The following is a 13,590-nucleotide window of genomic DNA, read 5'->3' on the forward strand; positions in this document are numbered from 1 at the left end:
CCGTTGTATCAAAGTGGGACTCATTTCTTTTTTATATGATGTCGAAGGAGTGCATCCAAAGTTCCAGAACGGTACGAGCGCAGCTGCTTGTACCAGTAGCCATACCGACTGGTCTCTTCTCTTCTCTAAACATGCAGAAGCAATGCTGAGAAGCGGCCTTCGCGCTCCGGCTTGGTTTTGCGGTGGCGCTAGGTATCGCTGCGGTGTCACCCAGGGAGTGAGTGCCATAGTGGGATTCATACATAAAAATGTTCCAGGCAATGGGCATCCAAATAATTCACCTAGTTGAGATTGCTACAAACGTGTTAACAACACAGCAGCAAACCATACGGAATCAAATAGAGCTATTGCTACAACGTTGCAAAATCTGAGGACTCAAAGATTCACATAGAGCTCATTTCTAAGCCAATCCTTTACCGTAACTAGTAGGATTTACAATGTGCGCAATGAAAAAGAATGCACAAGATGCTCTTAAGGCTTGGCAGGAGTCTGTCTTGAGTGTAACTGTAGGACAAATACACTTCGGGTGCCACAATTCATCCGATCCATGGTTCAACAAGGAACTGCATCTGAATATATTGAGTAAGATAATCTCCCCTGCCATTCAAATTCTTTACTGGCTCTTCAAGCCAACTTAATTTGTAATGCCCACACGAAATGTGAGGATAGATCTTTTGGTCTTCAACTCTGTTTGTGCGCCTTCATAAAATATCTATTGATGTAATCTGCCTGCAAAACACAATTATAGATACATAATCAAATCCAGCACAAGCTCTTATGGTCCAGTCTAGAATACCGAGTAGCATTTATGCGTACCTTTTGTATGCTTAAATCAGGAGCGTCCAGGGCATTTACAGGATAAAATTTGTAAAATTTGATGTTTTCAAACGCCTTCTTTTTCTCAGGGTCCATGTTATCAATAGCTTCTTTTCTGGCTTCTTTGGCCTGCAGAAGTTTCGCAGCAGCATAGTATTAGGATACACTAAAATCTTGGGCGAAAATAAATAACATCTTGGTTAGTTGTGAACCTGTTTCAGCTCGCGCTTCCTTTCTCTAACCTTCTCCTTTACGAATTCCTATTGACGAAATGAGGCAGTAAAGTTAGGAAGAAGAAAACTTATCGAGGCAATGATTAATTGATCATAGGCTATGCTAAGTATCCTTTATAATAGACCAAGCACATAAATCACTGCAATGTGCACCTTAAATTTTTCTCTCTCATCCTCTGGCAATTCCTCAGCTTTAACTAGGTCGTCAGTAAACTCCTGCATTGCAACACAATGATTGGACACAGATGTTCTTCAAAGGATAGTGCGCCATCACAGTAAAAACCAAATATACACACACCTCATAATTATCCATTTCCCAGTCAAACGGGCAAACTATCTACAACAGAAATCACAAAAGTTTATGATAACAACAATTAACAGCTATTTGCAATCAAAAATCCTGTGTACAATATTACTAAGTGGAACTTGGGGTGAGATTTCGTAGCAGGGGGTAGGGATGCAGATGCGGGTCCTGCTGGTCCCGCATAACATGGTAAGTCAGTTCAAAATAAACTGACAGCTCTAAACTCTCGTAATGAAGGGATGAGATTCTGCAAAGCTGGATGCGGGACGGGTCGTCGGGTCGGGCGCCGCTCTGCACCCCTAGCAGGGGGTCACACCTTTCACCACTTCGAGTTATCTGCTAACCCAACTTTGTTTATTCCCATATAAGCCCAAAAAGGTAGCTCATGTGGATTAAGTTTAGATGCAGATTGCGGCGACAAAAACCAAAATGTTCTCTTGCGAGATTTATTAATTTAGTAATTATGACTCCTAGATGAAATATAGTGAACTGCTTGCTTTAAGAAAGTATATATAAGAGATGCAACAGAAGTTCATAACTATTTAGGCCGCATAACAATGGACCTACTAAAAGAAGCTTACCGGGCGTTCTAGAGGATATATGATATCGACAGTTGTATCTTGGTCCTCTTCAGGAGAAATAAGCGGCATATAATCTGCAGAAAACCATATTATCAAACACTTCAAATATAACGTATCTAACTCAAACCATCTAATCTACCCGTCGAACAACGTGAGGATGTGTGCATGTATTTTTTTTAAAATCCCACGGTCTGCTGTTTAATTGTTTAGGTGGATGTGTTGAGCTGAGGTTATTTGTGTGATAATCTGAACCTTGAGCTTTGGCATGTAGTGACAAATTTGGATTGAATGTACAAAGACCATCAAAGATCAAACCAATGCGCATATGCAATACACAATTGGAAAGAAAGACCATTTTTTGCAAGAGAAGTCTTGATTGAGACAGAGAATAAGCAAGCGTTAATCTTAAAATGTTATTAGATACCTATAAGAGTACTCCCTCCGTCCAAAAATACTTGTCATCAAAATGGATAAAAAATGATGTATCTAGAACTAAAATACGTCTAGATACATCCCTTTTTATTCATTTTGATGACAAGTATTCCCGGACGGAGGGAGTACAAATGTATGCAATTTATAGTTTTGTTAATGCAATATGGGCATCCAACAAGAGCAAATCAAGCAATCAACTCAGTCACATGTAACCTGACTCCCAATCAGTATAATCAGCAATTAAGTAGGAAGGAGCTACTAATCCCATAGCATAACATGCAACTCAAATATCACTCAGTTTAATCAGCAATCGATTAGGAAAGGGCTACTAACTCCATAACATACTGTTGCATTGCAACCCTTTAACTACAGGTAGTCGCAGCCTCACAGAACTTCATGCGCAAATTCAGATAGTGTAGTTAACATGCTAGGCTGGACCAAATCACAGATAGGTACAGAAATAGAGCCTCTCTAAAGTTATTAGATAGAAGGAGATCCAAACGCAATGACCCTACAAAAAATAATCCCAATTAATGCAGCTTACATGGCATGCAGTAGTCAAACTTCTTGACTTGCTCAGTTTTCAGATGCTTCAGTGCAGACCTGTAATAAATACAAACTTAAGATAATGTATCAAATCACAAAAAAAAGTCGAGGTTCGAGACAGTTACACGCCACATATTACTGCATGACAACATCCCCGGTAAACTAAAAAATAACAGCAACATGAATGTATGCCTTCAAGCACCAACTGTAAGCGAGGAGTGAGAATACTGTGAATAAAACTGACCTTCGCTGGGAGCAATGAAGAGTGAATATTTTTGTTTTCAAACCCTCAATCCTGCTGAGCCTATAGACCAAGTAAAAAGTGAAGTGAACAACATTGCAAAATTGCGATGATGGGCAAACAAATATAAGAACATATAGTCACCCAAAAGGCCAAAGCAGAAATAAACAAATGCGACTCATACAGATAGCATGGACATACCGGTCCTCGAGTGGAACATAGGGCACCCAGGACATCTTCATTGCTCTCATTGGTAGTATTTCTTCATATGCCCTTTGGACAGAATTTATACCAACTTTATCTGACGGGGCGCAAGGACAATCAACCTGAACCACACACATAATTGCAAGAGCTAAATGAGATCCAGCATCAGGAAATAAATAGCAAATATCTAGTCTCAGTCGATGAAACAATCATAAGCTACAAATATGCCAAGAAACATTTCCCACTGCAAGCTACTTTCAGCAGAATAGGAAAAACATTTCAGAGCATGGGTTAGAGGCAGTAACTCGCACCAGTGAAATGTTTTGGAGTAAATAATGTGGCAAGAATATGGGGCTTATTGACTCCTTACGCATTACATAAGAGGTATACTAGGAAGGAATGCTTTGAGACTGGCATTATTACAGAATAATAGAGGTACAGACTAGTAAATGTTCTTATCAGGATCAAGATTACTAAAGGTTTTTAGTCCCGCAGTACAAAGGTTCACAGTGGTAACATCACCAGCAAGAACAAGGGAATTGCTAGCAAAAAGATATGTAATTTTAAAAAATAGTTCTTGTAGTTTATGCCTACAAGGCTACAAATGGTGAAACAGGTGTGCATCTTTCTGTAATGCAAGAGATAAACAAAAATAGTTGGCTAGCATAACCATGAGAAGATGTAGCTCAAGATATGGTGTATTGGAGAAACATTTTCCTGTTCAGGCAATGCATTTCTTATCAGTGCCTACAGAAGTTAAGACAAGATGGTAAACATAACTATGGAATAAATGTTCGAATCAAGGGAAGGAATGAGAACCCACAGCGACTACAGTACGAACAAGTACTATCTTCTGTTCGCCGTTAACATGCAATTGCTGAGCTGCAGACCAACAGAAATAAGTCAATCAGAGAAATTGCTTGAGGTAACTATTCGACATGCTAGTACAGTCCAAGAAAAAATTAAACAGATAACAGTGATGATTCTGTTTCTGCAACACATCCACTTTCAATATTCAGTATATCTATGATGTGAATGGTGAAACAAATCAATGTTAGCAGACATAAACCCCAGAAATACCAATCAACTGCAAAGTGCCAATGTACTAGCCACCGACCCTGACATTTCTCATCATATAGGGAAACAACAGAGTAATTTTAATTTTAAAAAGATCTAACAAAGGATCATTTACTTGGTGGCTGTGTAGAGGAAACATTTCAGCACCAATAAACCACGCAAAAGTAGCTCTACGGCATCATTACTGAAACTTTCTAAACCACAAACAGATTCCTTGGCTATATCATAAACTTCACAACAAAATTTACCCCAGATGATTCAAACAAGAAACAATGCCCTCAATGACACCAGTTTATTGCCGGTTACAAAAATATTTCGAAAGCTGATATGTAGAATGCATCAGAGATGTAAACTTCAACGTATCCCAAGGGACAGCATACTTACGTTCGGTGTTTGCAAATAAGTAAACTGTCTTCCCATACAGCTCTCCCCCTTCTTCTAGAGCTTTCTGCCCACCAACAATGAACCATGAATCATGCGGTAAAGAAGCAATAATACCAACTAGAAGCCCAGCAGCGTTACATGTCCTATATATACCTCTAGATTTTGAAAGTTCCAGTTGAACTCCTTTATCTTGTCAATGTTTTCCCACTGTAGGAACAGATATAGACAATCAATAAGAGCAAGCAGAAGTGCATAATGCATAGTTGTCAAAATAATGCGCAACAGTAGATAGGTATGTGCACAGACCTCGGTTCCAATGGGGAAGGCCGACAACCAAAGATCCTCCTGAACACAGCAACACACCATAAGTCAGGATGAACGAAAAGCGATACAGCAACATCGTAAACAAGGGACAATGCATTTATGCATACTCATGAAGTGGCCAGACACTTTAAATCATACTATAACAGAGCATCAAAAAGCGGTTATCAGAGTCAGCGATAGTAGTGTGGTCAAAGAAACTTGTGACCGACAGCTGTATCAAAACCATTAGCACATTATATCTTGCAGGCCAGTGCGCGTGTAGAAAACCGCCACTGCAGTGATCGTCTATATCTGTTCCTAGAGTGGGAAAATATGCTGTGATTGGGCTGGCAAAAACATGCCCTGTAAGCCTCGCGGCAAAATCACTGATCGACAAGTAATTACTGATCCATCTGATACAACAATGCAGGCGCTGTAGTCCAACAGGCTGCAACTACTGATCGGCAAGTACTCCTAGTCAGCACCGCACCCCAATTCCCTGTGAGAGAGACCCGACCAATGTAGGCCTCGCGGCAGAATCAGAGCTCCCCTACTCGAAGACACCGGAGCTACAGGCCTAGCAAACGCATCCGGGGAAGACCGGAAGAGTCGTCGGCGACTTTCATCGAGTCTGCTCGGTGCTCACCAGATTCCGCCTCTCGGCGAAGTGCTCCGCCTCGGGCATGGGCTATGGCGTCACCCTGGCGCGCCTCACCGGCCTCGCCGCCGTCCTGCTCGTGCCGGCGGCCTCCGCGGCCGCGCGCTTCCTGCTCCTGGGCCCCGCCATTGCTCTCAACTGGAACGCCGCACGAGGACAGGGCAGGCCAGGGGCTCGCGTTTCGGTTTGGAATTTGGGGAGAGGGATGCCGCTTATATTGGCGCCTCGCGTGGATTGGACGCGAACCGGCGCGTCAAATCGACGCGATCCAAATCCGGCACGAACCCGCCCTCAGTCCGACTGGTATTCGGCGCGGGGCGGCTGCGGTTTGCGAGGTTGCGGTGGTGTAGATCGCCATCGGGGGCAGGAGAGGAGGCGATGGGGAAAAGGAGCCCCGGCCGGGGAAAGAAGTGCAACGCCCTAGGGCATGCTGCTACATTGTAAAGCCATCTAAACGTGAGGCACAGCCAGACAGTTAAAAAAAAAACTATAGCCAGACGTGGTTCCTCTAGAATATGAGATCTGCTTGGGACTTACAAGAGGTCAAGTTCAGACCGTTGGAAGATAACCTATACAGTATACACAGTCCAATTCTAGTGTCTTGGGGATTGGGAGAGAGTCGTGAACGATGGCCCATGACAGTTTCGAGGAGACGCGGTGGTCATCAAACCTTATGATGAGGTGACAAAGCCAACGACCGTCAAGATGGACACGATCGAGATATGGGCGCAAATCCATGATGTACTAGATCTGTGCGCCCATCTAGTCTCATCTCTTGCTGCTAAAGTGGAGGAAGTTCTGTTCGCCGAACCCCCGTCGCAAGACTTCTCCGATAACTTTTATCGCGTTTGGGTCAGAATTGATGTCACAGAAATATATAGATAAACTATCAATACTGATGAGCTCCCCCCCCTCCCCCCCTTCCTTTTCATCTCCTCTGAGGCGACTCGAGGGCAACCCTAGCGCCGCCTCCGAGCTCTCCCCCTCCCTCTTCCTCGTCTCCGCCGCTACCAAGGGCGCTCGGCACCGACGCGTGGCCCTGATGACGGTGGCGGCGGATAGGGATGGGCATATAACCTGAAAACCGATGTCCCGAACCGAACTAACCGGCACCGGAGCCGAATTCACCGAAGTCGAGAACCTCGGTTGTACGTTCGGTTTGCATTCGATGAAAACCAAACTTAGTCCGGTGTATTCGGTTTTAGCCCTTGGATACCCGAATGGACTGAGAACCGAGTAAACACAAAGGCCCGCCTGTTGCTACTCAAGTGCTTTTTGCACAAGTCCCACGTCGCATCAGAAAGAGGTGAACATGAGTAGAGTAGCTGACACAGTGAGCCACCATCGCTATAAATTTTGTGTAACAAAGTAGTACACTTCTCTCGGTATAGTAGTACTAGTAAAGGAGTCGCCACCACTAATTTTACAGAGTAATGTTTTACCTCGGGACAATCAATAATCAATAGGAGGGAGTAACCCCATGCACGCTAGCCTTTACAAGCACTGTACACCAGAATAAAGTATGGAGGTTCCTGCTGCTAGTACGGGTACTGTACATTCAGAATGGAGACAGCAATTAGACCAATTCCAACGGGCCGACCCAAATAGACGGCGCTTTTGTTCGCCTTTTGTCCGTTTGGGTTGGCCCGGCGGACACAAACGTCCGGCGCTGTGTTTGGATCGGCGCGAGCGTCCAACGCTGGCCCGACCCATTTCATGGCGCGCCAAAAAAAAAGTATTGCAAGCATTTTGAAAATAAATACATGCATTTAATTAAACATAAAAGCCGGTCACGAAGGCCGGCGAAAGTCCACATTACATTAATTAAAATACTAAAAAACTAGACGATGCGCTGCCCTAGGCGTCCTCGGCGGCGGCGGCGTCTGCGTCGGGACCGGTGAGGTCGATCAACGTCGGCGCAGGGCCGGCCCAGGGGAACGCTGTGTTCCAGACGGCGGTGATGTCAGCCTGCGCCGCCGCTGCCTGGGCCTGGCGCGCCTCCTCTTCGTCCTCGCGCTCGAGCATCTGCAGGCGCTGGCCCTCCCGGCGGTCCTCGGCAAGCCGAACGCGGCGCCAGTGGTCGAGGTAGGCCGCCTCCTACTTCTCCGTCGTCCCGAGCCAGATCTGCAGAGCGCTGACCCACTCGCGGACTACTCCGGTCCAGGAGTAGCGCTCGATGTAGGCCGGCTCCTCCGGCTCGGCTTTGGGCGGGGACGGCGGGGCCACCGGCGGCACGACGCAGTCGCCCGCCGTGAAGAGGGCCATGGCCTCCGCCATGGCAGCCTCGAAAGCCGCCTCGTCCACCTCTCTCCAGCGATCCTCCTCCTCGCTCTCCTTGATGGCCGCCTGGTAGGCGGCCTCGGCCTCCTGGTCCTCGTCGCGGACGACGAGCGCGGGCGGCGGCAGGCTGTGGTCGACGCCGCGGACGCCACGTCGCCTCGCCTCCTCGTGCTCGATGGCGAACCATCGAGCCCAGTTGAGCGAGTCGACGGCGAAGCGCGGGTCGGCGCACTGCTCCTCGCTCAGTAACGCCCGCCGGCGCCGCACCTCCTCCGCATGGGCCCTGGCCGTCCGCGGCGCCGCCGGCACTGGGATCCTCTCCGGATCCAAATGCCAGTCGTGCGACAGCGTCACGTCCGGGTACAGCAGAGGCACGCGGTGGTGCCAGTGCCACTCGGCCTGGTGCACCGGCACGTTGATGCGCTGCCTCTGCCGGGGAGCGCGCGCTGGCACGGGGAGGGCGGGGAGGGAGGGGGAATGGCGGGCGGGGGCTTTTCCCTTGCGGCTGCTGCCGACGCCGGAGAAGAAACCCATGCTGGCGGGGCTAGGGTTGTCGCTGGCGTGGGGGCAGGGGTGGCCAGATGGGGACGGGGGGTGAGTGGTAGTGGATGAGGACGGCCCCGCCGCACGCCCGGCTTAAAAAAGGACGACCGCCGTCGCTGACGCGTGGGCCCAAGGTGGGTGGTCGTCATAAATTATGTTGACCGTAGTAGTTGGATGGCCGCCAGGTGGGGACACGGCGGACGGCGAGGAGATGCGCGGCGCGTCCGCTTTGCGTCCGCACCGACGCATTCCAGGCACAATTTTGGGCCGGAAATGGGTCGGCGCGGACGCCGGGCGGACACGATTTGAGTTTGGGTCGGCGCGTTGGGCCGCCACTTTTGTCCGCGCCGACCCAAACGGACGCGGGCGGACGAAATGGGTCGCCCCATTGGAGTTGCTCTTACGTCTGCTATTTTAATATATCTCGGTGGTGTTCGGTAGAACCGACGACCGAACCGAAATTTCGGTGCAGCTAATCTTTGGTTAGCTTATTTTCTACTAACAGGTCGGTCAGCATTTTGGCAAAACCGAAATTTAAAATAGACCGAGGAACCGACCCGAACGGTTCGGGTAAACCGAATGCCCAGCCCTAGCGGCGGGGATTCGGCGCGGCCTGGGCGGCGGGCGGCGCCGACGGGTGCTGGTGGGTGGCTTCCCACGGCAGTGTGGGTAGTGTGGAGGTCGCGGTCAGTGGCTCCTCGTAGTCCGCCGGGTCCCTTGAAGAAGCTTCGATCCCGGCTCGATCTGCTCCGGTCTGCGTCGGCGGTGGTCCCTAGCGGCGGAGTCCGTCGTCTTGTGCTGCCGGACGGTCGGATCTAGCGTTTGGGTGTGGTTCCGGGGGAAACCCCTGGCCGGCGCGGCGCCCCCCCCCAAATTCGACGTCTTTGGCGCCGATTCCCTTCCTAGAGGCTTTGGGGTGGACCCTCCCCCTCCCGCCTACCCCTTGAGCTCCAGCGGAAGCCGGCTCTCCCTTGGTCTGGGCTCGACGACACCTCGGTGGCGTGCTCCTTCTTGAAGGCGACAGTCGGGATTGGCTCTTGGTGGTGGAGTGGCCGGTGTCCCAGTTCCGAAGCACGGCGGCCTGATATTCCTACTTCATCCTGCTCGGGCTCGCCCTTGCGTGGTGAACCTTCTTCGGTCTTCTTCATGGTGGTGCGTCTTCGTCCGACAACTCACGTCATGTGCTTCGTGTTGCCTTTGCCGGCTTTGGTTCTCGTCTGGATGGGCTTCCGTTGTTCGTGGGTTAGCGTTGTCTACTTCTCCTATGGCAGCTTGGTCACCTTGAGATGGTTTATGTGGTAGCCACTCTGCGGTCGCCGGTGCAGCACCCATCAAGCCTGGGTGAAAGGGTAGTGGCCCTTTGCGACGGTGGAGACGAGTGTTGCCCAAGTTTGGTCATGGATGCAGCCGGCGCTCAATGCTTGCACGGGGTGTCCCTCCTCTCGGGCTCCCGGTTGGCTAGTAGGTGTAGGCGTAGTGCTAGTCGTTGGCAACGGTGTTGTGTGCTTGGCTCCAGTTGTTGCCATTGTGTTGTTCTGCCTAGCACCTTGTATCTTCTTTCCGATTTGCTTTGCATTCATCCCCTCTGTAATGTGGTGCCCTCGTATCCTGGCTGGTTGATGGCTTTGTTAATTCAAAGTCGGGCTAGGTTCGATCTCTTCTCAGGCTCAGCCGGCGCCTTTTCTCTAAAAGAATTGATGTCACAAAGCCACTAAAGAATGCCGTGTCTATGATCCGTGAAGCTAAGCGCCAGATTTATCGAGTTAAGTATGAGAAGCTGCCAGACTGGTGCACAGTTTGTTGAATGCTTGGTCACTTGTTTAAGGAGCATGGCACATGAATACATCCTGCATCGGCTCTCGTCTTCAAGGAGTTACGGGCTGACTAGTTTATGAGGTCTGGCCAAGGTCCAGGAGGTGGACGATGTCGTCGGGGAGGAAGAAGAGGAGGTCACAATGGTGGGCGAGGCCCAACCCCTGCACCAGGGACGCAGGAGGATTTTCAGGAGGATGGTGATCTAGGCGCTACTAATGGAAGGACCTTGGTGCTGAAGGAGGGAGGTGGAGCGAGTGCTGACTTAGGTATGGTGATGGAGGACCAAACAAGAAAGAGGATGGAGAGAGCAGAACAGGGTAGCAACTCTTTGGCTCCACCACTGGTGCATGGTACTGTCCCGAAGGAGAACCAACTGACTCTAGTTCTAGCTGGTACTACAGTTGTTAGTCCACCAATCACTAGGGATCCGAAGAAGGCAAGTACTGGTCTAGAAGGCAAGGATGGCTACTACACTGCTGCAAAAAGAAAAATGGCGGACTCCCTAGAGGAGTGCCGCCAAGACCAATGAGTGCTTTTTGATGGAACTGTCGTGGCACGGGTAAACCTGTGACAGTTCGAGAACTTCGCGATTTTGCAATGAAGTTTATGTTGGGGAACGTTGCAGAAAACAAAAATTTTCCTACTCGTTTCACCAAGATCATCTAGGAGTTCATCTAGCAACGAGTCATTAGATGCATCTACATACCTTTGTAGATTGCGCACGGAAGCGTTCAAAAGAACGGTGATGATGTAGTCGTACTCGACGTGATCCAAATCACCGATGACCAGCGCCGAACGGACGGCACCTCCGCGTTCAACACAGTACGGGACGGGAGACGTCTCCTCCTTCTTGATCCAGCAAGGGGGGAGGAGAGGTTGATGAAGATCCAGCAGCACGACGGCGTGGTGGTGGATGCAGGGCGTCACAGAAGCAGGGCTTCGCCAAGACTACGAGGGAGAGACGTAACAGGGGGAGACGGAGGCGCCAGGGGCTGGTGTGAAATCCCTCCTCTCCCCCCCACTATATATAGGGGTGCCAAGGGGGGGCGCCGGCCCTAGTAGATGAGATCTACTAGGGGCGGCGGCGGCCAAGGGGAGGTTTCCCTCCCCCCCAAGGCACCTAGGGGTGCCTTCCACCACATGGACTCTTCCATGGTGGAACCCTAGGCGCATGGGCCTATAGGGGGTGGCGCCCCAGCCCACTATGGACTGGGTTCCCTCCTATTTCAGCCCATGGGGCCCTCCCAGGATAGGTGGCCCCACCCGGTGGGCCCCCGGGACCCCTCCGGTGGTCCCGGTACAATACCGATAACCCCGAAACTTGTCCCGATGGCCGAAACAGCACTTCCTATATATAATTCTTTACCTCCGGACCATTCCGGAACTCCTCGTGACGTCCGGGATCTCATCCGGGACTCCGAACAACATTCGGGTTACTGCATATACATATCTTCACAACCCTAGCGTCACCGAACCTTAAGTGTGTAGACCCTACGGGTTCGGGAGACAAGCAGACATGACCGAGACGACTCTCCGGTCAATAACCAACAGCGGGATCTGGATACCCATGTTGGCTCCCACATGCTCCACGATGATCTCATCGGATGAACCACGATGTCGAGGATTCAATCAACCCCGTACGCAATTCCCTTTGTCAATCGATATGTTACTTGCCCGAGATTCGATCGTCGGTATCCCAATACCTCGTTCAATCTCGTTACCGGCAAGTCACTTTACTCGTACCGTAATGCATGATCCCGTGACCAGACACTTGGTCACTTTGAGCTCATTATGATGATGCATTACCGAGTGGGCCCAGTGATACCTCTCCGTCATACGGAGTGACAAATCCCAGTCTCGATCCATGTCAACCCAACAGACACTTTCAGAGATACCCGTAGTCTACCTTTATAGTCACCCAGTTACGTTGTAACGTTTGGTATACCCAAAGCACTCCTACGGTATCCGGGAGTTACACGATCTCATGGTCTAAGGAAAAGATACTTTGACATTGGAAAACTGTAGCAAACGAACTATACGATCTTGTGCTATGTTTAGGTTTGGGTCTTGTCCATCACATCATTCTCCTAATGATGTGATCTCGTTATCAATGACATCCAATGTCCATAGTCAGGAAACCATGACTATCTGTTGATCAACGAGCTAGCCAACTAGAGGCTCACTAGGAACATGTTGGTGTCTGTTATTCACACATGTATTACGATTTCCGGATAACACAATTATAGCATGAATAAAGACAATTATCATGAACAAGGAAATATAATAATAATGCTTTTATTATTGCCTCTAGGGCATATTTCCAACAGTCTCCCACTTGCACTAGAGTCAATAATGTAGTTACATTGTGATGAATCGAACACCCATGGAATTCTGGTGTTGATCATGTTTTGCTCTAGGGAGAGGTTTAGTCAACGGATCTGCTACATTCAGGTCCGTGTGCACCTTACAAATCTCTATGTCTCCATCTTGAACATTTTCACGAATGGAGTTGAAGCGACGCTTAATGTGCCTTGTCTTCTTGTGAAACCTGGGCTCCTTGGCAAGAGCAATAGCTCCAGTGTTGTCACAGAAGAGCTTGATCGGCCCCGACGCATTGGGTATGACTCCTAGGTTGGTGATGAACTCCTTCACCCATATTGCTTCATGTGCTGCCTCCGAGGCTGCCATGTACTCCGCTTCACATGTAGATCCCGCCACGACGCTTTGCTTGCAACTGCACCAGCTTACTGCCCCACCATTCAAAATATACACGTATCCGGTTTGTGACTTAGAGTCATCCAGATCTGTGTCGAAGCTAGCGTCGACGTAACCCTTTACGACGAGCTCTTCGTCACCTCCATAAACGAGAAACATTTCCTCAGTCCTTTTCAGGTACTTCAGGATATTCTTGACCGCTGTCCAGTGTTCCTTGCCGGGATTACTTTGGTACCTTCCTACCAAACTTACGGCAAGGTTTACATCAGGTCTGGTACACAGCATGGCATACATAATAGAACCTATGGCTGAGGCATAGGGGATGACACTCATCTCTTCTATTTCTTCTGCCATGGTCAGACATTGAGCTGAGCTCAATTTCATACCTTGTAACACAGGCAAGAACCCCTTCTTAGATTGATCCATATTGAACTTCTTCAATATCTTATCAAGGTATG

General features: G+C 49.2%; 1 protein-coding gene across 1 annotated transcript; it reads right to left on the reverse strand.

Annotated features, from left to right (window-relative positions):
* Positions 1–229: 229 nt before the first annotated feature.
* Positions 230–6,165, reverse strand: LOC125538022 (protein HEAT INTOLERANT 4-like). Its single transcript, XM_048701331.1, has 13 exons — positions 5,768–6,165; positions 5,125–5,163; positions 4,972–5,025; positions 4,819–4,882; positions 4,181–4,239; positions 3,355–3,479; positions 3,157–3,216; positions 2,911–2,969; positions 1,935–2,008; positions 1,203–1,265; positions 1,029–1,076; positions 817–945; positions 230–729 (listed from the first exon to the last, which is right to left on the reverse strand). The coding sequence occupies exons 1-13, from the start codon at positions 5,804–5,806 to the stop codon at positions 682–684; spliced, it is 861 nt and encodes a 286-aa protein (XP_048557288.1). The 5' UTR covers positions 5,807–6,165; the 3' UTR covers positions 230–681.
* Between the last annotated feature and the right edge of the window lie 7,425 nt (positions 6,166–13,590).

This window comes from Triticum urartu, chromosome 1 (assembly GCF_003073215.2).
Source record: "Triticum urartu cultivar G1812 chromosome 1, Tu2.1, whole genome shotgun sequence".
NCBI lineage: Eukaryota > Viridiplantae > Streptophyta > Magnoliopsida > Poales > Poaceae > Triticum > Triticum urartu.